General features: G+C 39.0%; 1 protein-coding gene across 3 annotated transcripts; it reads right to left on the bottom strand.

The window, feature by feature from the left end:
• Positions 1 to 895: 895 nt before the first annotated feature.
• On the bottom strand, positions 896 to 24,297 carry LOC125878972 (myosin heavy chain, skeletal muscle, adult-like). 3 transcript variants are annotated; one of them, XM_049560522.1, is made up of 38 exons: positions 24,093 to 24,297; positions 23,808 to 23,941; positions 23,539 to 23,695; positions 23,374 to 23,401; positions 23,173 to 23,287; positions 22,987 to 23,079; positions 21,910 to 21,973; positions 21,729 to 21,827; positions 21,514 to 21,617; positions 20,730 to 20,868; positions 20,500 to 20,618; positions 20,219 to 20,368; positions 19,961 to 20,131; positions 19,575 to 19,881; positions 19,424 to 19,491; positions 18,427 to 18,514; positions 17,928 to 18,045; positions 17,708 to 17,831; positions 15,752 to 15,888; positions 14,902 to 15,157; positions 14,069 to 14,311; positions 13,649 to 13,825; positions 13,324 to 13,469; positions 12,505 to 12,595; positions 12,021 to 12,410; positions 11,806 to 11,932; positions 11,602 to 11,720; positions 9,965 to 10,161; positions 9,700 to 9,883; positions 9,448 to 9,613; positions 9,238 to 9,362; positions 8,846 to 9,154; positions 8,555 to 8,758; positions 7,062 to 7,187; positions 6,782 to 6,952; positions 6,594 to 6,698; positions 6,392 to 6,487; positions 896 to 6,297 (listed from the first exon to the last, which is right to left on the bottom strand). In XM_049560522.1, exons 1-38 carry the CDS (start codon positions 24,295 to 24,297, stop codon positions 6,154 to 6,156), a joined length of 5,796 nt encoding a protein of 1,931 aa, XP_049416479.1. In that variant the 3' UTR covers positions 896 to 6,153. The 3 variants fall into 3 exon arrangements, with proteins under 3 accessions (XP_049416479.1, XP_049416478.1, XP_049416477.1); XM_049560521.1 differs by having other exon boundaries at positions 19,424 to 19,498; positions 19,570 to 19,881; positions 23,808 to 23,951; positions 24,097 to 24,297; XM_049560520.1 differs by having other exon boundaries at positions 23,808 to 23,951; positions 24,097 to 24,297.
• Positions 24,298 to 25,657: the final 1,360 nt, after the last annotated feature.

The raw sequence follows: 25,657 nt of genomic DNA, 5'->3' as shown, positions 1-25,657 counted from the left end.
CAGCAGGAGGCTGAGGCGCCTTTTATCAAGACGAATGTGCTGCTCAAACCGGACGCTCCAAACTTGGCAATGTCATTCCATTCAAATGTCAATCAAGTCACATTATCGATCTCTGCTCTACACTTAAAAATGGCACAGGATCTTGTAGTGGTAATAGGAATGTGTCAGCAGCGACAGGTGATGATCCTCAAGCACTATTTTTACATGCCTTCCATGCTGTCAAGAACTGTCATTAACTACTTAACTTTAATGTCGTGTTTGCTGCTCAGAAGGACTACATCTCATGTTGCATGCATAATGAGCTGCTTAATCACTGCGTTTAGTGCGATGAGGTTAATTTAGAGACAGAAATGTGTCATTGTGTGTTTTTATGGGTGTGAAACATATGTAACTCAGTGTCTCCATTATGCATCATGACCTTCATGTTTATCCTGGACTCAAGGACCACCTGCTCATTCACCTCCAGAACACCTTGCTTGGATTAACTGGATTAAACTCCAGACAGATGTCAGTACAATGTCGACATTACTTTCTTGGAATGTGTCATGAGAAAATTTACTTTTTGTCCAATGCATATATCAGATTGTTTCTCACTGGGCAATTAAACTGAAACTGTTGTTATTCTGCAATGCATGCATATTCTGAATATGTGTCCTTCCTATAACTGTCTAATGATAAATAATTTAATTCCTAGGATCTCAAGGTTAAGTACTACAGCTTTCCCTGACACAACTCGTAATTCTTAATCTGAAAGGGAGCTTGACTTTCTACAGGTGGACACACAGGTGCACATCGCAAACAGTATCTACACCTGGATCAAGCCAGTTCATAGATTACATTACAGAAACAAGCAATAAGGCCAAGGATTGCTCCAAAACTGTTTTAAAGTGTCCCATTTATTCCATTTTTCAAACCCTTTAGTCTTATAATCTTTTTCATAAGTTTACCCACCTTTAGGCTTAAATGGTGGCTGGTAAAAGCTGTCAGTTTTGTCTTACAAAAAGCACAGTTGCTGCGATTAACTTAATTCTAATAGCATCACACACATTATCCATAGAAACTTATCAAATGAATTCTGCAGCTTAATTCACCTCTATTTATTGTGTTAATGCACTAATAGTAATAGTAATTTGCTTCTACCATCATAGAAATATGGCAATTAAATAAAAGAAATAGTGGAGCGTCATCAGCAAAAAAAATTACATACAAAAATATTATTAATGTGGCTTTGTTGGAACTAGCACAGAGAGAACAGAAATGGCTCAAAAATTGAACCCTGTGGCACACCACCAATTAAAAAAATCAGATGAATAAACAATCATCTACAGAGACAATAATTTTAGATAAATAATATTTTTTATGTTTTTGGACAAGAACTAAATCCTGGTGGAATATAGGCTACATACTTTACTACAATGCTACTTTACTCTGCTGTGTTTGAATTTAAATGGTGGGCCTAATTGTTGATAATGAAACAATAACTCATATGTCTGCAACGTATCTCATGCCACATGTTCCATGCCAAGGTTAGTAATAGTCAGCCACCTTGAGGGAAGTTGTCTGGTTTGTCTGCATTGTTTACAAGTTAACACGTAACGGTGTCGGGTGTTGCATAAATACATGGCAACAGCTTTGTTACTACATTTAGAATAATCATGGAAGAGCATCTGTAACTTGAGCTCTCATCAGCTTAGGGGGAGTAGTGCGCGGGAGCAAGTGTGAACAGCAGGTTGTCATCTTGAAAATACATTAAATCATCTCTTAATATCCAGCAGTAAAGCAGAGGACATGTTGGCTCTATAAAAGAAGAAATCACACCTAGGCCTATAGGAGAGTAAATGACATCATATGAGCCTATTGTGTTTTTTACCAACTGGTTAAAATCAAGTCAATTTTTTTGTCTGATATGATGGACAAGAAGTTTTTTCTTGACTTTATATTAATTCAAGACTTGAAGAGATCTGCACTATTTGCTTATAGGAATACAGACCATAACATAAGAGGTTTCAATAAATATTTTTGGTATTTTGGTGTCTTTTTAGTGGAGAGTTTTCATGAATTTGTGTCAATGCATTTTTCAAATTTTCCAATTATATTTGAAATAATGATAAATGAGATGTTGCTGATCTTTTCTACATTCTGATTTTTTGTCTAAATTTGTTGACTTCTCCATGACTGTAATGTTTTGAATGGCTGATATCATCTTTGTCACATTAGGAAACTACCAATCTCTGAACCCATGTGGTCTGACAATGATAAGCCTTAACTGGTAATGGCCAATATTTGGGGGTTTCAGTGTAGCCAGTGGCTATCTGGGCCAAAACTTCCTCTTCTGTGTGCCTGTCATTTCAGCTAATCTCTATAAACAGAAATGGGCTTATTTGAGTGCTGCTAAGTTTTTTTTAAAAAAAAAGCCAATAAAATGTTGGCATAAAGCTAAATTGTCATCCGACGATTGAGATGGGTTACAAGACTGTATTACAGCCAATGGGTTCCACCTCTTTTGTTCTACACATAGACTGGTAACCTGCAGGCAACCAAACCCTGCTCAGACATGAATGGTCAAAACTACTCAGACTACAAACAGAAACCAGAATGCTTTTGATTCCAAAATCTCCTACTGTTTCCTACATATATCTGCATACATATCCATTTACAAAGCTTTTGAAACTACAAAACTGAAGTGTTGTTGAAGTCAACTCTGTAACAGTTTGTAAAACCTTAATTATATGCCCTTTAGACTTACTTGTTATAATTGTCACAGACCCTTAAACAAAGCCTAAAAAGCAACTTAAATGGCGCATAGACAACACCATATCTACAAACAATACATTCTTGTTTCTTTCTCTGTTGTCCATTTCAGTGAATGCTAGTTTGCTTCATCTTTGATAGAATACATTTAAATATGATTTAAGTGTAGTTTAACATGAAATCACATTAATTCCACCAAAGTCATTGGCTACAGAGATGGCAGTTAGTGCTAATCTGATAGCTAGGCTAGTTATCTGACGACTGTTTTTTGGTTCCTTATTCATTATGACCAAATTAAGATACTGCCTAATTAATTAATGTGGTATAAAAACAACTTAATTACTAAAATGCTGGAGCATCAAAAATATTATATCAGTTACAGGAAATAGCAAAACCTAGTTCTAGCAATTTTTTAATGTTTTTTTTTTATTATTATTTATAAAAAAACAACTTTATATTGCAAATAAACTTTTAAATGCTAGAACAGATGTCAAAAACTTAGACTGGTCTAAACTCAGTTTTGACAGAATGTGTAGTTGCTCCATTTTGGCCTTTTAGGACAGTATAATTTCTCATCTTGTTCTCATAATATGTTCTTTGTATAAATCTGCATACTGTTATGTTTGCAGTATTAATAATTCTGCCACCAAAAATGTTTCCACTGTGGGTGAATGACTGAAAATGTTGTTGAGTTGGTGGACAGTGTTTGTCCCTTCTTGACCACAACCTGTCAGCTCCTCAAGTACCTCCCGTCCTCCTCTTTGTACTTTGTCTTTACTTGGAGGTTACCTTCAGTTCTACGTAAGCCTCCCCTGCTGAAAGTCACACATTCACAGCAGTAACTCTAACCCTGCTTCACAGGGATTTCTACAAATGTCATGAACATACCAGCTGCTGCTGATCACTGCACCGCTGACAGGAGGAAAAAAGGTGGATTTTAATGGGGTCCATTTTAACTCCCAGGGTTTTCTAAAATGCCCAAATGTCAGGCCTGTGTTATTCTAGTTTTTAATCTTGGTTTTCAGCTGAAGCTGTGAGGCAATGCTAATGTTATTTTTACACTTGAATTGGTGAGTGACTGCAGTGTTACTGACCAGATTTCATTATGAGCTCTGTGCAACAGTTTTTTGGTTAAAATCCACAGTGTGGTTGTAGCATGCTGGTTTAATATATTTATTTTTCTCCATTTTAGCGATAGTGACTGTTCTGTCTTTATTTTCATAATTAACAACATATTTATAAATGTTATACCATCTGTTAATAAAGTATGCATTTTATTAGCAACCATATCAGATTTCAGTTTGTGAAATAGTGGTAGTTGTACAATCTCGAATGTCTGCTTTTTCTTCTTGTTGTTGGTTTAAAAAGGTACTTCAGGATGTAAATGTGGGTGAAAAAATAAAACAACTTCAGATTTTTTTTTTGGTTCAAGTAACTTACTTTTGGTTCAATACTTAGGAAATAGGCTAATGTTGAACATGGATAAAGTGTCTCCATCTTTTGGTGATCTATCTTTATTGCAGGTACCAAGACAAGACTAATGGTGAGTTATTTATTTACAGACTAGTAAGTAAGAAATAGTCAAAATTGGAGATACAATTTTATTCTCTTTCTCTTTCACACACAAAACTGTTTTTTTTTCTTTTAGAGAACGTCACTCTGAATATTTTTGTTCTTTTATTGAATAAAGGCAGAATGAGTAGGATTTTCTGTAAAAACAATGTATGTGTAGCTTTGGGATGATTTCTTTTTCTATTATCATTATTATTATTATTATTATTATTATTATTATTTCGCAGTGCTTGATAGGCAGAAAGGTATTTTCCTGTGTCTTGGTAAGAATGAGGCTTTAGTTCAGGTCAGTGCATAAATAACTGCAGAGTAGACACTATTCCCGGAACGTGTTGAGCCGACACTGTTTTCTTTGCTCCGTCTCCATTGATCCCAGGCTTAGCAACACAGAATGGTGACCAGATGCTGTATATATGCAGGAAACATTGTTTGTTTATAATCATTCTACAACTCTGCCTCAAGTTTTTACTCAACCCTAGATGATCTTTACATAGACACAGACAGGGATAAAGCTGGTGGCAAAGTTGGTCTGTCAGTCAGTCCACCACTTTGGTAAAGACTGAGATATCTCAACAACTGTTGGATACACTGTCATGAAATTTTGTTGACATATTCATGTTCCCCAGTGGATGATTCCTACTGGCTTTGGTGATACTCTGACTTTTCCTGTAGCACCACAATGAGATTGACACTTTTGGATTTGAGTAAAATGTCTTCACATGTATTGGATGGATTGTCATGAAACGTGTTGCAGACATTCATGTTCCTCAGAGGATGAATCCAAATGACTTTGGTGACCCCTTAACTTCAAGTGCCACCAGTAGATTTAAGTTTTAATTTGTCCAATACTTTGGTTCATGACTAAATATCTGCAAAGTTAATGACATTCCCAAGAGACAGAAAGAAAGAAAATGTAAAAAAATTGCAACATTACAACATATGCAGACTATTAGTTCCTAGTGGGGACATCTAAAACCCTGGATCCTACATTTCCCATAATGCAACTGCCCTTTCAAAGCTGTAGTTCACAACGTTTTTAAAATAACTATAGTTATATTTGCTCAAACTGTCACTTTATTCACACATAAGTACATGAGACAGATAAAATCATGTTACTCTGCCTCCTTGTAGTGCCTCTAATGGCATTTGCTGGAATCCACCACCCATAAACAAAAGCGATCAATCAGAGTTAAGGGGTCTCTAATGCAGCTGTCAGTTGTGTCAATCGTTGCTCCTGAACTGCGTCAAACTCTCAAAGGCAGCACTGATAAAATTTTAATCAAGATTCAGTTGCTGCATTGCCTATTTCTCACCTCAGGTGTTCAAAAACATATTTTAGTGTACAGTTTAGATGTAACATGAGAATGAGTTTGTGGCCCGGCTGCCATGTTGGAAACAGTCAAGCCAAAACGAAACCATTCACAGGCCTGATTTTTTCACAGATTATCTGTCTCATGCACTACTGTCTGGATATACTGATAGTTTCAGCAAATATGATAAAAAGTTGTTTTTATAAAAGTTACTGATTACAGCTTTAATGTAATAAATATGATGCCATTCATCACATCACCTTATATGACATTTTTTGCTTATTGGAAGGTGAGTTTATTACTTTTTTACCATGATTTGTACAACTGTCACCCAGTGATCAAATAATGCTGAAAAACATTCATCTCCAAATTTGGTGATTTGAGTTTTTGGGATAAATTGTAGTGTTCCTTTATACTGTAGGTTGTGAAAAATTCTTCTTCTAAAGCTAAATAAACCATTTTAAAACCTATTGGACTGTCTGGAAAATGCACTGTCACAAAGCTGATACAGCGTAGACTTCTATTCCCCTTTACCAACAATATCGCGGCTCTTTGCTCGTAATTTATTCAACTGGGATTCTGCGATATCAGCTCGTTCCTCAGCTTCCTCCAGTTCGTGTTGCACCTTCCGAGCTTTAGCCAAATGGATGCTGGTTTGTTCCTCCTGAGTGTCACAGAAGACAATATAAGAAAGGAGGGTGTTCTTTAGGTACACATCAAGCTTACATTTCACACAGTATTTATGCAATTTTACTCACCGCCTCCTCACACTGCCGCTTATATGCTTTCACTTTCAGTTGCAGTTTATCGACCAAATCCTGAAGTCGTGCCACGCTCTTCTTTTCCTCCTCACTCTAAAACATTCAAGGCATGACTCTCACATCTCATTTTTGCATATTCAAGTAGTCGAATTTCATCTAGTGAAACTCACAGTTATATAACGGGATGTATACCTCTTACCTGATAAGTGAGCTCTTTAATTTTCCTCTCATATTTCCGCACACCTTTCATGGCCTCCCCGCTGCGTTTCTGTTCTGATTCTAATTCATTTTCCAGCTCACGGACCTTAAAAATACAGTTAGTTTAAATCACTTTTTATTCCATTTTTCTCTCCACAGAATGGCTCTGTCCCTTTTTTTGACTCTTACCCTGGCTTCCAGTTTCTGAAGCTCTTTCTTCCCTCCCTTCAGAGCCAGCTGCTCGGCCTCATCCAGACGCTGCTGCAGGTCTTTCACTGTCACCTCCAGGTTCTTCTTCATCCTCTCCAGGTGAGCGCTGGTGTCCTGCTCTTTCTTCAGCTCCTCAGCCATCATGGCAGCCTGTATGGAAATGTGGGCTCACTGTGAAATTTAATCTGCACGACCTCATTGAAATGACTCTCTGAGGAAAATTGGATAAAATGCGGGTTGGGGGGGGGGGTTGACTTACATCCATGATGGCTTTTTTGGCCTTCTCATCTGCATTCCTCGCCTCCTGGACGGTGTCCTCCATCTCTGACTGCAGCTGAATTAAATCAGACTCCATCTTCTTTTTAGTGTTTACGAGGCTGGAGTTCTGTTGATTAGACAATATTTAGATATGACACATTAATCAGAAATGGTTTAAGTACACAGATTCCATTTAGAGGACCCTATAGTGACAATATTGTCTCAACTGCTGTTTAAAGGGGAACAACACCTAAAAATAGAATACCAATGTATCATTTCCATGGCCTGGGGAAGTTCAGTTTATGCTACTGTAGTGTTCTCAATTCTGAAACAGAAAATGTACCCATACACTCAGAACATTCCTCCTGGAGCTCTCAGTGTCATCTAGAACATTGTCTATGGAGCACCTCCAGATTTTATACTCTCTGACATCACAAACTTGAGTTTTAGCACTCCCGTGTTTGGATTTGGGAGAGAACTGTTCATGTTTAATACTATTTTTGGACTGTCTCAGAACATTCAGCGATAACATATGAATTTTTGGAAATGGGAGTAGTTCCCCCATTAATGGGTGTGAAGACTGAATTTTTGATACCCCCTATAGTTTCCTGTAATACCTAAAGAAAAAGTGTAATAATCCACATTTAATCAGGGAAATATCTTGGTTATTATGTGATTATTATAATGTTGTAGGGTAACTCATTTCTATGTTTACACATGAATCATATCCTGGTGTCAGATATTAAATTACTACTTACAGTTTTACTTTAAGTCCCCTTACTTATTGATATGATGATAAAATGGTTTTAATTTAGTTACTTACCTATTTAATTTAGTTTGAATTACTTATTTGTATTTTAAATGCCTCTGTAGAGCAAATTGCTCAACCCTGTCTTTAAATGTGCTCTATTAATAAATTGAATAATTGAGTGGAAATTAGCTTTTATTTCCTTTGTGACACCTTTTTTCATCCAGTCTTGTTTTCCCATGTCTTTTCCTGTCCCTTGACATTCAACATTCAAAATCAACACATCTGGACATAAATGGTTTTCACTGGACAGGAAGGGGATGAACTGTAATCTGACAAGTTACTAAAGGTGTTAGACAAATTTAGTGGAGTAAAAAGTACATTATTTTCCTATAAGATGTAGTGAAGTGTAAGTGCAAAGCTGTAAAAAGTGGAAATAATTGAGATACAAGTACGTCATATCTGTACTTAAGTACGGTACTTGAGTAAATGTACATTACTTTACATTCCACATCTGCTCCTGCTTCATCATGCCTTGTCCTATCCTGCATTACCTGTCCCTTACATGCCCTTTACTGTTGTGTTATGTAATGTCCTGTTTCAGGATATCCTGCTTGTACTGTCCAGCCCTGTTCAGTCTTGACCTGATGTGTCTTGTCCTGTTTTCCATTTCCTTTGACGCTTTTTCCTGTCTTGTCCCTTCTCGTTCTGTCCTCCTCTATCCATCCTGTATACTGTCTCCTTACCTGAGAGTGCAGCAGCTGAATCCTCTCACTGACTTCGATCAGTTCCTGCTCGGCCAGCTTGCGACCTCTCTCCGATTGCTCCAGCGCTGCTTTGATCTCCTCGTTCTCAGCCATCATCAGGTTGTTGCGGCGCTCTGTGATAGCTAGTTGTTCCCTAAAGTCCTCCTGACAGTGCAGCGCTTCATCCAGATGAACCTGGGCATCCTGGGAGAGAAGGAAAAGGCTTGGAGATCAAAACAGATCGGTCTAGCATTTCATGTAAACATTTCTAATGCCAGCGCTCTAACAAACCTTTAACTGAGCCTGAAGGTTCCTGGTTTGTTTGGTGGCCTCGGCTGCTTGGCGGTTAACATGACCCAGCTGGATCTCCATCTCATTCAGATCTCCCTCCATCTTCTTCTTCATCCGGACGGCATCGTTCCTGCTACGTGTCTCGGTGTCCAGCGTGTTCTGCAGAATGTCCACAGTTCTCTGGTAGTTCCTCTTGAGCTGGTCGATTTCTTCGTCTTTCTCCGCCACCCGTCTGTCTACTTCTGACCTGATCTGATTCAGCTCCAGTTGCAGGTGCAGGATTTTGGCCTCCTCGTGTTCCAGGGAAGACTACAGAGACGGGATTGATAATGATTTTGTGGTAATTTAAATGAAAATGGCGCTATCATGTCATTCAAGGACAGAACACGAACCTCAACTTCCTCAAGAGCCGCCTGGATGTCTCGCTTCTCCTGCTCAGCTTGCTTTGCAGCTTTCTCCAGCTCATGGATAGTTTTTGCAGATTGTCCAATTTGATCTGTGATTTCTGTAATTTCCTCTGAGAATGTAAAGAAAAACATGATCTCCATGGATCAAAAACAAACACCACCAAATGGCTGATATGTTGGCAGCAGAAGCCTTACGCTGAAGGTTTTTGTTCTCTCTTTTCATGGTCTCCAGATGATCCAGAGCCTCTTCGTACGAGTTTTTCATCTTGAAGAGTTCTGTACTGAGCACTCTAGCCTCTCTTTGGGAAACTTCCAGGTCTGACTGACTCTCCTCATATTTCTGTTTCCATTCAGCCAGGATCTAATAGAAGAGGGAATGTGTGATCAGTGCAGCCTCCACAGGATGCAGATGAAGGCATGTTTCTGAAGAGCAGGAAACAAACATACCTTATCAAAGTTCCTCTGTTTCTTGTCCAAGGTGGCATTGGCTGCGTTTGACCTTTCCAGCTCAACCATGAGATCCTCCACCTCCGCCTGCAGCCTCTGCTTTGTTTTCTCCAGAGATGCACATTTGACATTTGCTGCTTCTGTCATTTCCTCAGACTCCTGCAGCCGCTGGGCCAGCCTCTTCCTTTGAACCAAACATGAATTGTGTTAAAAGTGCAAGAATCCCACCAGCAGTGGCTTGAAAAATCTGCTGCACAGTTCTTACTTCGCCTCCTCAAGCTCCTCGGTGCGTCGGATGGCATCTGTCTCATATTTTGTTCTCCACTGAGCCACCTCGCTGTTGGCTTTGGACAGGCAGCGCTGCAGCTCAGCTTTGGCCTCCTGCTCCTCCTCGTACTGCTCTCTCAGCAGCTCACAGTCGTGACGAGATGACTGCAAACTGTGAGCCAGGGCATTTTTTGCCTTTAAACAAAGAAGGAAACAACAGGGGTTTACTGCCTGGATTAAAACCGCCAGAGTGAGATGCTAAGATGTAGATAAGAGTTCCCACTAGAGTTAATAACCAACAGTGAGGAGCAATGTTTTTACAACTGGGTCACTGCTTTGTTTCCAAGCGTACGAGCATGCTGGCAATGAAACACATAATCCTGCCACCTTTTAGACGCTATTCCCTTGATTGTTAGTCGGTGCCAGGAAGTATAGCATGCCGCCAACAAAAGCAAAACAGAAGAAAGGCTGGTTAACAAGGATAAAAAAAACTGATCAATTTAAAATATTCAGAAAAAAAACAGCTCAGCAGATGTTTTATGAAGGAAATCCATTCAGCATTTATGTTTATATTTTTTCTAACCTCACAAACACACATTACATTCTGGTGATAAATATTGCTGCATCTAATTATTATTGTCATTATTTATCAATTTGCTGATATTTTTCTTGATTAATCATTTAGTCTATAAGATATTATAGAGAAAAACTAAAATGGCTTTTACATTTCTTTAAGCTCAATGTGATGTCTTTAAATTGCTTGTTTTATCCAACCATAGACCGTAAAGATGGACGATAAGACAGCTCGCCAAAAACAATGCCAAAACATTTCAATCGCCCCCTGGTGGCCGCTGCAGTATCTGTCATAAACCCCGCGCCCTCTGTGTTAGCGGATGGGACATGGGTCAAAATACAAAATCAAAGTACACCTCAAATAAATTTTTCCCAAAGATGGTTTCTGTCACTTTAGGTAGTTGTTATCACGCTGATGTTCGTTCATTCATTCATTCATTCATTCAAGTGTTCATTTTGATGATGGTTTTAACTTGTTATTTGATGCTATTAAAAAAGGGTCTTGAATCATGATTGACAGCTTTGTGTGCCAATTGATGTGCTTGTGATTAATGTTGCTGCTCTTGATTGGTCGAACGACTGGAACTCAATACCACGGAGATCCCTACTGCGCAGACTCTGCGGTTTATCCAGCATATTTTAGCTTAATATTTGTACAGTGAGAAGAAATGGAGACGTGTCATCCATCTTAAGTCATTGTGTCTAGACAAGTTAAAAATTCTGATCTTCCCTGAAACCACTGTTGCAACTAATGATCATTTTGAGGAGCCAGAGAGTGTTTGGCAAGTGTGCTTAAAAAAAACAAAAAACAAAAAACAGACTAAACTAAAACAATTAATCAATTATCAAGAAATAGTTTACAGATCAATTTTCTGTCAATTAACTAATTAATTGACTTATCATTGCAGCTCTATTCAACCTGCCTTTTTCAAAAAGGCTTCTTTTAGTATCCTGTGACATGACAAATTAAAGCTGCCACTCTGCAGAGTTCTCTCATGTAGGTTTAAATCATTGTTGTGACTGTAATAGTGTGTATTTCAGACACAATTGTGTCTTTCAGACCTTCATTTCTTCGTCCAAAAGTCTCTTCAACTCTTCAATTTGTTGACTCCCCACAGTTTTGACTCTGCTCAGCTGGGACAGGGTGATCTCTTTCTCCTCCAGCAGACGTGTCAGCTCACCTGTTTAGGATAAAGAGGATAAAACTAACTTTATCTGTCCATCTTAATTGCTCTTTAGTACCTTTTTAATGAGTGAGAAATGTACCATTTTCTGTTTGTTGACGAGCACAGAGTGTAGTGTAATCACTCAGAGACCTCTGGGCTTCATCTGCTTTGGTTTTATATTCATTCATTTGGTCCTCAAGGCTCCTGAACATTTTCTCCAGATTAGCCTGAAATATTGATCATCAGTTATCACAATCAAAAGATAAGCTAAGATAAGAAAATATGATTCGACATTCTTCTCTGCAGACCTTTTACCTTGCTTTTCAGAACACACTCTGTGTTGCTCGCCATGTCGTCGACTTCCATCTTCAGCTCACTTTTCTCTTTTTCCAGTTTCTGTTTGACTCTCTGAAGGTTGTCTATCTGATCGCTGAGCTCAGCGACACTGTCAGCCTGTTTCTTGCGTAGAGCGGCGGCGATGGATTCGTGCTGCAGGGTGGACTCTTCCAGGTCTCGACGCAGCCTCTGAAACTCAGCTTCACGCTTCTTGTTCAGCTCGGCCTGAGCAGCGGTGGCCCCTCCGGCCTCCTCCAGCTTCTCGCTGATCTCATCCAGCTCTCTGGACAGATCACACCTCTGCTTCTCCACTTTGGCTCGAGCCGAGCGCTCAGCCTCGATTCCCTCTTCAAGCTCTTCAGTGCGAGCCTACAGTAATATTGTATTAACTTCTAAAAATTGGGGTTCTTAGGATACTTAAGAAAATGCATTGAAATAGGACTATTATTTTTATAAATCATACCTGAAGCTCTTTGATCTTCTTTTGCAGTTGACTATTTAGGACTTGCTCATTTTCAATTTTGCACTGCAGGCTGCTGATTTCAAAGTCCTTTCTAAAAAAAAAAAAAAGAGTGAATTTTTCAGCAGAAAACATTTACTCTGTTATTTATTTATTTATTTATTCATTTATTTAATTTTTTTTTTTTTTTTACATTTAAAGGGCTAAAAAAAAGTCTTTTTTACTAAGATGTTTAAAGGTATAGTTAAACATTTTGGAAAACATGCATATGTGCTTTCTTGCAAGAGCACTGATACCACTCTCATGTTTGTAGCTGGAGTCAGCAGCTGTTAGCTTAGCTTAGCACAAAGACTGGAAAGAGGGGAAAACAGCTAGCCTGACTTCTTGCCGAGTCCGTCATGTAACCCTCTGTGAAATGGAGAATTTAGGTTTTTGCTTTTCAGTTTTCGGAAGGATTTCCAAAACAAGATATAAGGTGTTACTCAGTGAGTTTTATGGGTGTTGGAGGGCAAACTTTGCTACTGTTGGATAGAGCCAGGCTAGCTGTGCTAAAGCTAAGCTAACCAGCTGCGGTTTTATATTTACTGTACAGACATGAGGGTGAAATCAACCTTCTCATCTAACTCTCAGCCAGAAAGCTAGACTATAACCCTCATTTGCTTAAATCTCCAGTGGTAATTAAACCTATTTGGATTCGCTTTGTGTTTTAGGATGAAGGGGTAGTCTGGTCCTCCTCTTTATGAAAAGTGTCGTGAGATAACTTTTGTTGTGATTTGGTGGTATATAAATAAAATGTACTTGAATAATCAAAGAACAACTTACTTTTTCAGTCTCTCCTCCATTTGTTGTCTTTCATTCTCCAGGTCCATGATGGTTTCCTGGGACAGCTTCAGATCCCCCTCCAGTTTTCTTTTGGATCTCTCCAAGTCTGCATGGACCTTCTTCTCCTGCTCCAGTGAGCCCTCCAGCTGCAGGAGACATGCAACCACTACATCAGCCAGTAAACCATGGAAACTAAAACAGGGACATTGTGCATGTTTGTGTGTGGTGGCTACTTATTATGAGACATATCTCACAAAAGAGTCTTCAGATCAAATTACCTTGACGATCCAATTAAAAGAGAATTATATTCCCGTTCCAGACTTACATCGTCAACCTGTTGCTCCAGCTTGATTTTGATCTTCATTAGAGAGTTCACTTTATCCTCCTCAGCCTGGAGGTCATCTAAGGTCTGCTGGTGCACTTCCTGCAAAGCTCTGATCTCCTTGGAGGACTTCAGCAATTTTTCCTCAAGAGTAGTGAGCTCCTCGACCAAGTTCTTAACCTGAGGAGAAACACATTACAAGCAAGTTAATATACTGTAAGGTACTTGTGCTTTACTTGTGTATTTCCATTTTATGCAACTTTATACTTCTACTATACAGGTCAGAGGCAAATACTGTATTCACTACATCTGACAACTTCAGCTTACACATTTTTGTGTAAGTATAACGCAGTACATTTACTTGTATCGGAGTATTTTCACAGTATGGTATTACCACTGCAATCATCAAATCATCAGTGACACCTTATTTTCTGTGGCATATTTCTCCTTCTCCACTTTGGCGATGGTGAGTTCGAGGTCATCGATGTCTCTTTTGAGCTCCGTACATTCGTCCTCCAGCTTCCTCTTCTTTGCGGTGATTTCGGCATTGATCTCCTCCTCTTCCTCCATCCTCTCTGAGAACTCTTTGACTTTGGCCTCCAGGTGGATCTTGCTTTTTATCAGGCCTTCACACCTCTCCTCGGCATCACACAGGTTCTCCCTCTCCTGAGAAGCAGGGGCACACACAATGGTGCATGATAACAATGTAACAATGGAGTAAAAGTGAACTGTTTAACTAGAGCATGGTTGTTGTTCTTGTTAATTTCATTCTTTTTAAATGTTTCTCAGTCAGTTGTAGTTACAGCATCATTATTAATATTATTATTATTATAAATAGTTCCATAAAATTAGATCCATGCAGTTTGCAGTTATTTTGAATAAATATCTGCATGTTTGACTTTAATGATCCCCTGACATTTTTTTTTTAGACTCTGAGTCATTTTTCTTTTTTAAAGACATCTACGTCTTGTTTCTCTTCATCTCATTTTGTTTACTCTGTCTGCCGTTTTTTTTTTTTTGTCTGTTGTTTGTTTGTTTTATTGCATATTGCTATATATTCTACTTTTACTTGGTTGAATTTTGCCCCTGCTGTGTCCACTTTCCCAGCAGGGATCGATGAGTTCCTCTTATCTTACATTACTATTGATTATGCACTTGCTAAATTTAAGAAGAAGAAAAACAGGTCTTTTCTCTCCTGATCTCTTTATCCAACAGGGTGAAATCAATACAAACAGACCACTTTGTTGTTTACGTACTGCTTGGATTTGAAGGTAGAGGTCATTCTTCTCCTGGACGAGCATCACCATTCTCTCCTCCACCTCCTTCCTCCTGGCCTCCGACTTTACCAGCTCCTCTTTGAGTCGAGCAAACTCCTCTTTCATGTTCTGCATCTCCTTCTCGGCCTCAGCACTCCGTAACAGAGGCTTAATCTTGAAGAAGAGCCTCATCCAAGGCCAGTTCTTAACATTCATGAAGGAGCGGATGTTGTACTGGATGATGAAAATTGACTCTCTGCGAGGTGGAAAAGCAAAACAATGAAGATGTCTGAGTGTGGTGAAGATCAGGAAAACAACAAATGAAAGACAGACAGGAATACAGACAGAGAGGATTTTAAGATGTGTATGTTGTTAACTGTCCTCAATCTTTGTGTGTTACTAACATTCACTATTTAGTACAAACAAGAAAGTGCAGCTGAGGCTAACGGGAATGTAATTCATTTTGCAGGACTTTACTTATAAAAGTGTCGGAAAAATCAAAAATTTGACCTGCTGGTGCCACTAGGCGAAAAGTCAGAGAATCACCACAATCAAGTAGCATTCATCCTGATGGGATCAGAAATGTCTGTACACAATTTCATAAAAAGTCCATCCAATAGTTGCTGAGAAATTTCAGTCTGGACTGAAGTGGTGAGCCAGTGCTAGCATGGCTTAAAATATCTGCTATCAACCATTAAATAAAATAAATATGAAACACAAATTATAGGATAAATTCTACTTTATTACTGTGAAGTGACCCAGTTCTAAAGTTCCCTGAACCCAAAATTTCAACATGTATTCATTTCAGTAAAGTCACAACTATGTGAATGAAGCTGATCTCTCATCAGACCTTTTCTTCATCATCTCCTTGAGCCTGAGCCTGGTGACATAACCTCTGGACACAGCCTGGATCCGAGTCATCAGCACCGCCAGCCGTTCATCCCTCATCTCCTCCAGGAGACCCAGCAGGCCGGCTTTGAAAAACACCTGTATGTTGTGACGATACAACATTGAAATGGAAATGAATTCAGATTGAACACTATTGCCAAACTATTTCCTGATCATTTTACAATAAAATACTGTAGTCTGTGCCAAAATCCAGCCATTACTTTACTGAAAAGGTCAAACTGATGCAGTTCTTTAAGGTGGTTCAGTAGCTGATGCATGGAGGACCAGTGAGCCTTGAATTAATTACATAAACTTACATAACATTATGGATCTTTTAAGTAAAAGTAGCATTCCCAAAGTGTAGAAGTACTCTGTTATAAGTAAAAGTACAAAAGTCAAAAGTAACATCAAAATATACTTGAAGAACAAAAAGTTGAAGTGCTCATTATGCAGAATGGCTCATATGAGAATAATATACATTATATCACACAATCTTATCTTACTATATAATGACGAAAACTCTGTCTGTCTGTGGGTGTGTCTGTGTGTCTGTTCCACGTTTTTCTCCTCACTGACTTGGTCAATCCATGTGAAATTTGGCACAGTGGTAGAGGGTCATGGGAGGATGTGAATGAAGCAATATTACATCAATTGGCCAACGGGGGGCGCTATAGCAACCGATTGAAATTGCAAATTTTGAATGGACATATCTCATGCCCCATATGTCATAGAGACATGAAACTTTGCACAGAGATGCCTCTCCTCATGAGGAACAAATTTGCCTCAAGAACCCGTAACTTCCCGTTATACAGATTTTCCGCTATTTTGAATTTTTTCAAAAACACTTAAAATCGATCTCTTCCTAGGAAGTTTGACTGATCTGCATGAAACTCGGTGAACATAATCTAGAGACCAATATCTAAAGTTCCCTCTTGGCAAAAGTTGGAAAACTTACTAAAACTGAGCTTCTATAAAGCAATGAATATTGTGGAGGGCGTGGCTCATCACATAAAGGTGTATAACATCTCAAGGGTTTCACCGATCACCACGCACCTTTGTAGGCATATGAGAAACTAATTTCTTATCTAGGCCTTACCGCCATATCGATTTTTACTAAACTTGGTAGATATGTAGAACAGGACGCCTCAAGGTGACTGGAGAAATTGAACTCTAATTGGCAACTGGGTGGCGCTATAACAACAGAAAAATGCTTAAAAATGGCTAAAATGCGACTGATCGCTGTGGCTCCCCCTGTGGCCAAATGTTGGGGGTTTTTTTTCTAATTTTTGGTATGACTAAGTCATGGTGTGGTATGCTGTACATAATCACGGAAACTGTCAGTGTGTCATTCTGTCTGTCCCACGTTTTTCTACTCACTGACGTGGTCAATCTATGTGAAACTGCACATAGGCATTGAGGATTGGCATAGGTAGAAGGTGACAAAGCTACCAGTGGGTAGGATTAGTTATAATTATTGCTGGATTAATGTGTTCACCACTTTAATGTTGCGCCTGCTAAAGATGGGCAGCTGGGCAGCTTAATCCATAATAACATATCATAAGTTATCATATTTTGTATTAATAATCTGAATCTGCAGAATAACTTTTGTCAAAATGAATATGGTGGAATAAAAACTACAATATTGGCTTCCAAAATGTAGTGGAGTGGAAGAATAAAGACGCATAAAATGGAAATATTCAAGTAAACAGAAATACCTCGAAGTTATGCTTAAATACTTCATTGAATATAATTATAGTTACATTTCACCAACATCAATTTCTAATGTCATAGTTTAGGTTTTAGCTCTTTTACTGTAAGTAGCTGGACTCTGTGTAAGTGTGTCTGGTATTTATTAAATATTAAAAATAACAATAAATATGCATAAACAGAACAATGTCCTCTTTTTGTGATGAGCTACCTTTGTGTATCCAAATCTATACTGGGCATGATCCACATCAATGGAGGAGAGCAGTTTCTCTGAAGCTTTCTTGCTGTCAATAAACTGACCCTCAGGGATCGCACTGGCGTTCAGAATCCTGTATCTGTCACACAGAGAGTTGAGGTTCAAACGTAGGTGAGTTTCAGTGATTTGTTGTGTGAAACAACACAGGCAGCACAAACAGAGTGTGATGTGTTACCTCTGCCTGAAATCTCCGTAGAGGATCCTGCTGGGGAATCCCTTTCTGCAAATCCTGATACCTTCCAGCACACCGTTACAACGCAGCTGGTGAAGGACAAGATGGTGATCCATGGAACCTAGGTGAAATATACATTTCTGGTTAAAAGGAATAGCTCAACACATGTTTTGTGTCTTATGAATGTTCCTTTTAGTCTGGTTGTGCATCATTTTGTCTTAAAGAAGTTTGTAGTTTGTAAATTTTTGTATTTGCCTTTTTTACATCTAGAAATCAATACCACTCTCATGTCTGTACTGTGAATATGTAGCTGGAGCCAGGTGGTTAGCTAAGCTTAGTATAAATAAGCTAGCCTGGCCTAGGTAACAAAGTCCACCTATCACCCACTCAAAGCTCACTCATTAACATTTCTCCTTTGTTTGATGTGAAGATGTACAGATGTTAGAATGGTTCCAGTCCTCTCATCTTCTTACTTTAACTTTAGAGTAATATTTCTTCTCACCTGGAGTCTTGGTTTCATTGGGGATAATACATCTTACAAAGTGTGGATGTGTGGACCGGAGGTTGGCCATCAGTTTATTCAGGTTTTCCTGCAGAAGATCAACAGATAATCGTCTCTTCATATGCAATTAGTCTTAATCTTTTCTTAAAAGAATGGTTTAGATTGTTTCATACAAGTTAGTACAAGTTACATGCAGGGTAGGGCTACTAACGCATGGACATTAGCTTGCCAGGTAAAGATTAACGATGTTAAACAAAATTCAATGAGATTACATTACAAAAACAAGCCGATTTATTGCTGCTTAGTTTATCTGGCAGGTCACTGTTTATATGGCAGCTTCATATGTGAAAAGGTTCCTCTGTGTTGTCTGACACATCATGGATCAACAAAGACCTCTTCTGTTTCTGTTGTCTTTTGTCTTAAAATGTTTCTGCCTGCTTGGCTTTGTTTGCTGCTGCTTATTTTTGTCTGGTAAGCCTAACTTCTTTAATTTTCAGCTATGTTTTGAGCTGGAGGTCCTACTAAAGGGCATGTTCTCTGTATGTCTTTCTTGAAAACTTGAAGTGCAGTGTACAGTTACAGTGCACATAATTTAAAGTTACTTATGGTTGAATTTTAAAAGGCAGATATTTATTTATTATTTATTATTTTAGACTTGATATGTAGATTATTCACGATTTAGGCCAAAAAAGTGAGAAATGCAATACTTAATACAAATAAACATAGAAATCACCTTGAGACCATCATGTAGAGGAATTCTGGGACATATGATAAAACTGTTTTACATGAATAAACATTTTACATAAAATAAAAACCAAGTGAGCAAATTAAAAATGGAAAAATATCCAAATTATCAAACTTATCTGGAGTTAGAGGGGTTGCTTAATCCATGCATTAATACCTTTACCAATGAGTAACTTGTGCCACCTATCACACCAACACCAAAGAAATCCATCACTGTGCTTCCCTCAGCGATGATCTTATTAGTGATTATTACCCTGAAAAGTGCAGAAACCGTCTGGAAGGAAGAACCCTTTTTCTTGGTACTTCTCTTAGTTCCATCAGCTACAGAAACATAAAAGAAAAAATGAAATGTATTATATAGTAAACATTATGTCATTATAATATGTTATTAAAAGTGAGCTGACCTTCAGCAGTGGAATATGTGGCAAACAGCTGACAGAGCAGCTTCAGGGACGCTTTCTGATAAAGCTGCACCACAGTGTCATTAAGTGGGTCTTTGTTTTTCTCCAGCCAGCCGCTGAGGTTGTAGTCGACAGTGCCGGCATAATGCATCAGTGAGAAGTGAGCTTCGGCCTTTCCTTTGGAGGGCTTGGGCTTCTGAAAGATGCTGTTCTTCCCCAGGTGTTGGTCGTACAGCTTGTTCTTGAAGGAGCTGTCTGTTGCCTTTGGAAACATGCACTCCTCTTCCAGAATAGAGAAAATACCCATCGGCTGCAGGAAAGACGGCTGATTAGTGTTCGAATGCATGCTTCTACTGTTGATATAAATCTTTGTGTTTGAGATGACGCACCTTTTCAATGAGCTCAATGCAGGCTGCCAAATCCATGCCAAAGTCTATGAACTCCCACGCAATCCCTTCCTTCTTGTATTCCTCTTGCTCCAACACAAACATGTGATGGTTAAAAAACTGTTGCAGCTTCTCGTTTGTAAAGTTGATACACAGCTGCTCCAGGCTGTTCATCTGAATTAAACAATACAGATTAAATAATTATAGAGATTTTTAGACATGTTTGTTTTATTTTTTTTAGTCAGTGTGATTCTTGTTTACCTCGAAAATCTCAAATCCTGCAATATCCAGGACGCCAATGAAATGCTGTCTCGGAAGTTTGGTGTCGAGCTGCTGATTGATACGTGTGACCATCCACAGGAACAGCTTCTCATACACGGCCTTAGACAGGGCGCCCATGGCATTGTTCACCTGCAATCAGTGGTGGAGGAAGAATTTAGGAAGTACAGTACTTAAGTAAATGTACTTTGTTGCGTTCTACAATTATCTAATCTTTATATTCAGACAGAACTCACATTACAAGATGTAGAAACACACTGTACCTGCTGAGGAGTCTGACCTTTGGTGACATACTCATTCCCGACTTTCACTCGGGGGTAACACAGAGCCTTCAGCAAATCAGCAGAGTTCAGACCCATGAGGTAGGCCACTTTGTCTGCCACTGTGGGACAGATACATGAAGCACATACTCAGCTTAAAAAGTGTGTGTCGTAAGCTGTGATGTTGCCAGACTTAAGTCTCATTTGATTTAAATTTAGCTCAGATGTCTAACCCTCGGTGCCGTCGGGCTCTGCCTGCTCCTCCCGCTGCTTCTGCTTGAACTTCATGTTCCCATAATGCATCACAGCGCCAGTCAGCTTGTAGATGCCGACCTTTTCGTCCGTGTTAAACCCCAGGATGTCAGTGGCACTCTGGGAAACAGACACAGATGTTCAAGCACTGTGATTAGTGCTGTCAGTCTTAGTTTTGCGACAGTACAATATTTTCTCCCCACATTATTTTTATTGAAAGTACCGATAAACCCTGCCTCCACCTGAAATTATATTAAAAATGCAACTGATAATAGTGAGGAATATAATAAGTAAAAATGCTTAGTGAACCGAAAAACTATAAATAAACAAAATAAAAACAAACAGAATTAAAATAATCGCAAAATTCATATTAAATAGATAATAAACAGCAATATATGACCACATACATTTGTAAATGTAATATAAACACAACAGATACAATGTTAAATCTGGTATCTCCCACCTCAAATTCACCCGTCAACATGACACAATATTTGCGTTCACCAACTTTCAGTAATATTTTTATCCTTATGATATAGTGTGATTATATCCTTATGAGTTAACATAATTTCACTGGCCAGACTAATGATGCCAAGCATTTTTAAGACTCCTCAAACTTTTGTCTGATGCACGGCACCAGGACAATAACTTGATTATTCTTTTATGTGATTTTGCAGAAAAGGTTCTTATTGATTTTGTGATTTGACCAAATTGCCCAGCTCTTGTTTCTGCACACATATCTATATCCAACCTACGTGCACTCACATCAGTGGCCATCAGCTCCTCGGGATCATTGATGCTCAGCACAGTGATTTCTCCCTGGCTGATGAAAGGGTAGTCGTATGGGTTGGTGGTTATTAGCATCATCTCTGAAATAAAATACAAAAAGTATTGATTTCTTTATGCAGGGTCAGCAGCAGCTACAGTAGCTGTGTGAGTGTGGCATTTGTTTACTGTACTAAGACATTAAGTATATTTACCAATCAAATCAGGCTTCTTGTTTGACAAGATCTGATAGAAGATGTGATAACTCCTCTCTGCCGGCAGCTGAAAGGTCACTCTGGATTTTTCCAAAAGGTCTACATAAAATAAATGTAAGTACAGAGAATAAGTGTATACATAGCAGTGGAATCTCAATGACACTGATGTGAGCAAACTTACATGTTTCAATATCAGCTGATGCCAACTTCCCCTTTGTTCCAAAGTGGATGCGGATGAATTTCCCCTGGAAATGTTATTATATTATTATTTAAGTTTGACTTATGAGTTACAAAATATTACAACTGAGTAGTACAGTTTTTAGGTACTTGAACATTACTGGAATATTTTTCATTTTCTGCCACTTTATATGTCTACTCCACTACAATTTAGAGGCAAATATTTAACTTTTAATTCCACTTCCACTGGCACGGTGGCGCAATTGTTAACATTGTTGCCTCACAGCAATAGGGTTCCTGGTTTGAACCCACAGTGGAGAAGCCCTTCTGTGCATGTGTTTGCATGTTCTCCCTGCGTCAGTGTGGGTTTACTCGGGGAACTCGAGTTTCTTCCCTTAGTCCAAAGACATGCAGGTTAATTCGTGAGTCTAAATTAACAGTAGGTGTGAATGTGAGTGTGAATGGTTGTCTGTCTCTATGTGTCAGCCCTGTGATAGTCTGGCAACCTGTCCAGGGTGTACCCTGCCTCTCACCCAATGTCAGCTTGGATTGGCTCCAGCTCGCCTGTGACCCCCAAGAGGATAAGCGGTTACAGACAACTGAATGAATGAATTATTCCACTGTATTTATCTAATACCTTTACTTACAAGTTCTTTTGCAGATTCAGATTGCGAAATACAAAAAAATATAATTGACAGATCATTTATGATGCATTATTATGGATAAATCGAAGGCTTTATTGTTCCTATCTATAAATATATAGTGAAAAATTAAAGTAATGCACACATTAATGCATAAATCATCATAATTCAACAATACATTATATATTCATCTGAAATAGGCTATTCTGTATAATTGGTACTTCTACTTTTTGTACCTTCAGTATATTTTGATATTCATACTTTCGTACTTCTACCCAAGTAAAATTTATTTTTAATTAAACCTCTTATCTAAAGATTGCAAGTTAATAATTTCATTAAATTATAATAACTAACAGATTAATTTTTCAAGAGATAACAGGAGAAAAAACTGACAATACTGTAATAATAGCAACTTCCATATGACTCAAATTTGGACTTACAAAGCGAGAAGAGTTGTCGTTCCTCACAGTCTTGGCGTTCCCAAAAGCTTCCAGCAGAGGGTTAGCCTGGATGATTTGATCCTCCAGATTCCCCTGTAAACTCAAAACAATCAACTCTAGCTGTTGCAACAAACAGTTTCATACTTGATCAATACATTGCCAGAATGTGAGATAAGTGGACTGAACCTTCATTTTGCCGGAAAGTTGCTCTTTCTTGCTCAAGTCTCCCATTGATGCAATTGTTGCAAAATACTGGATGACTCGTTTTGTGTTGACGGTCTTCCCGGCACCAGATTCTCCACTGACAGAACAGCAGCATGAGATGAGTGATGGCAAACTAAAGTATATTGAGGATTTTTGTCGAACAGCACATTAAGTCACACTTACGTGATCAGGATAGACTGGTTCTCTCGATCTGTTCAAGGGAAAAAAACTGGTTTGACACTGGTAGTTTGGTTCTATTTGAGCTGTCTGTCTGTTTCATTTTGACAGTTAATGTTGATTTAGTTATATATTTGTGGTCAGTTGTCAACTGTTATGGTGAGACTGGACCTGTCAGCATGTACTGGTAAGCACTGTCAGAGATGGCGAAGATGTGTGGGGGGGCCTCTTGCCGTTTCTTCCCACGGTATCCAGCCACCACCTCTGGGTTGTAGACTGGTAGCCACTTATAGGGGTTCACAGTCACGCAGAAGAGCCCAGAGTAGGTCTGTGAATAAATGAAGAGAGAAAAACTATCACAATAAAGCATCTGTGAATCAAGTCGTAAGACGTGAGGTGAAATTTCCATTTAAAATCTGGTGTTTTTCATTTGTAGTTACGTAGATCATCCAGGTGGCGTAGCGCTCCTTGAGGTTAAAGAGCACAGCTGGTTCATGCAGATGTGTCAGCATTGCCATGTCCTCCAGCTTGTCAAACTTAGGAGGGTTCATGGGGCGAGTGTCGTCCAGGTGAACTACGACAATCTGAAGAAGGAATTCACAAGTCCAGTGAACTGAATGACAGCTTATATAGAAAAAGGATAATATGAGATGTTGAAATTTAAGTAAAAGCCGACAAATGTTTCTGCGACTGCTTTACCACCCCAGATAAGAGTTGAAATAGACCAACCTTTCCATCCTCAGTCTCCACGGTGACCTTGGGGCCATCTTGGCTCCTGATTTTCCCCTTCACATACTCCTGCTTTGGGTCAGGCACAAAGATGGCTGTTTTGGCATCAAACGGCATGTTTTGGGCTGCGATTCTCTCCCGTTCTGATTTGCGGAGGTATGGGGCAGCCACCCCGAATATTTCCATCTCGGCATCGCTCATGTTATCTGGCTGTGTGAGCTGGACAAACAAATGCAATTAAATATGAATAAAACTAAACAGAAGTTGATCAGAATTTTTTTTTTTTAAAAAATGGATCTATCAATGTACTTACCAGAGTGCTGCAGACCAAAAAGAAGGTTCTCCACTCTACCGTTTCTTCAGAAGAACAACACAGACATCCCTCACCCTAACAGGACTTTAACGGCTTTTATAAGCGCTAGTCGGTCCTGTTTCATGGTGCCTTCTTCTCCTATATTTGGAGATCTGGCTTCTATGCCACCCTGAAAAAGTCAAGTATGTCCATTTTGTATTTCGATCTGTCTATGTATAGCTGTATTGTGTCACTTTTAAATGGTTTCAATTGTAACCCTTCAGACTGTCCATTAAAAAGCAATGAATGCTAAAGACGACAGCTTAGAGGGCTTACGGTCCCGACACGCTGGGCCTCATTTTCTGGGATCAGGGAAGATTAGGTCTGTTAGGGCATCGCTGAAATTCTGGCATTGGTTGATTGGCTGTCTGGAGAGCCCAGTTGATCACACACGACTGTTTGGGTTTAGTGTTGGGAGCAGCCGGGCAACATTTAGCACATTCCAGACAGAGGCAAGGCTCTGGTAAAGATTCTTTTGGCTATTGTCTTTAAATGTTTTTGATTAATATTTGGCATCATCATCGTGATCTGTCCGTAAGGTCTATAAATCTGCTTGGCATCTGTTTTATTGTGATGTGTCATATTGGTTGTTATGTGTGCTGCCTTCCCTTGGTGGCTGCTTTGTATGTAAAAGCAGCATAAGAGAGTTTAAAGTTGCTAGTGTGCATCTTCAGAACTGCTTGACAGATGGTCGAATAGCTTTGCAAACCCTCCTCCCCAAATGCCTTTACCTTACAATGAGGTCAGACAACACATCATACGAACTAGTTCTGATCGAGCTCACCCCAACCATATCAGAACTCAGTCATGTTGCATTATGGGAAGTGTAGCATTCACTGTTTTTAGAGTGTATCTGCCTCTCGTATGTTCCAAAACTTTGTGGTAGTAGACTTCTGAAGGACTACTCCATCTAACTCAGAAATTGTGCACGAATATCCTCTGTCATCCTCCATGCAGACCATCCACACATCCCTTAAAATCATATAGATTTTCACTACCTTGCACCCTTGTTTTTTTAAGTTATTATACATTTATTCATGTGTATTTTTATTCAGAATTACTGAACTACCTTGCCTTCAGACTACTAACACAATTTTTGCAATTCCTCCTCAGAGCAGAGGATATTACATGGTATTCTGGTGGGAAAGAGCTGTATGATATAGGCATTTTGTCTGGCAGTGCATCACAGACAGTCTAATTGGTGCTGAT

This window comes from Epinephelus fuscoguttatus, linkage group LG19, assembly GCF_011397635.1.
Source record: "Epinephelus fuscoguttatus linkage group LG19, E.fuscoguttatus.final_Chr_v1".
Lineage (NCBI taxonomy): Eukaryota > Metazoa > Chordata > Actinopteri > Perciformes > Serranidae > Epinephelus > Epinephelus fuscoguttatus.
The sequence above is the reverse complement of the archived record's forward strand: the minus strand, read 5'-3'. Positions and strand labels throughout refer to the sequence as shown.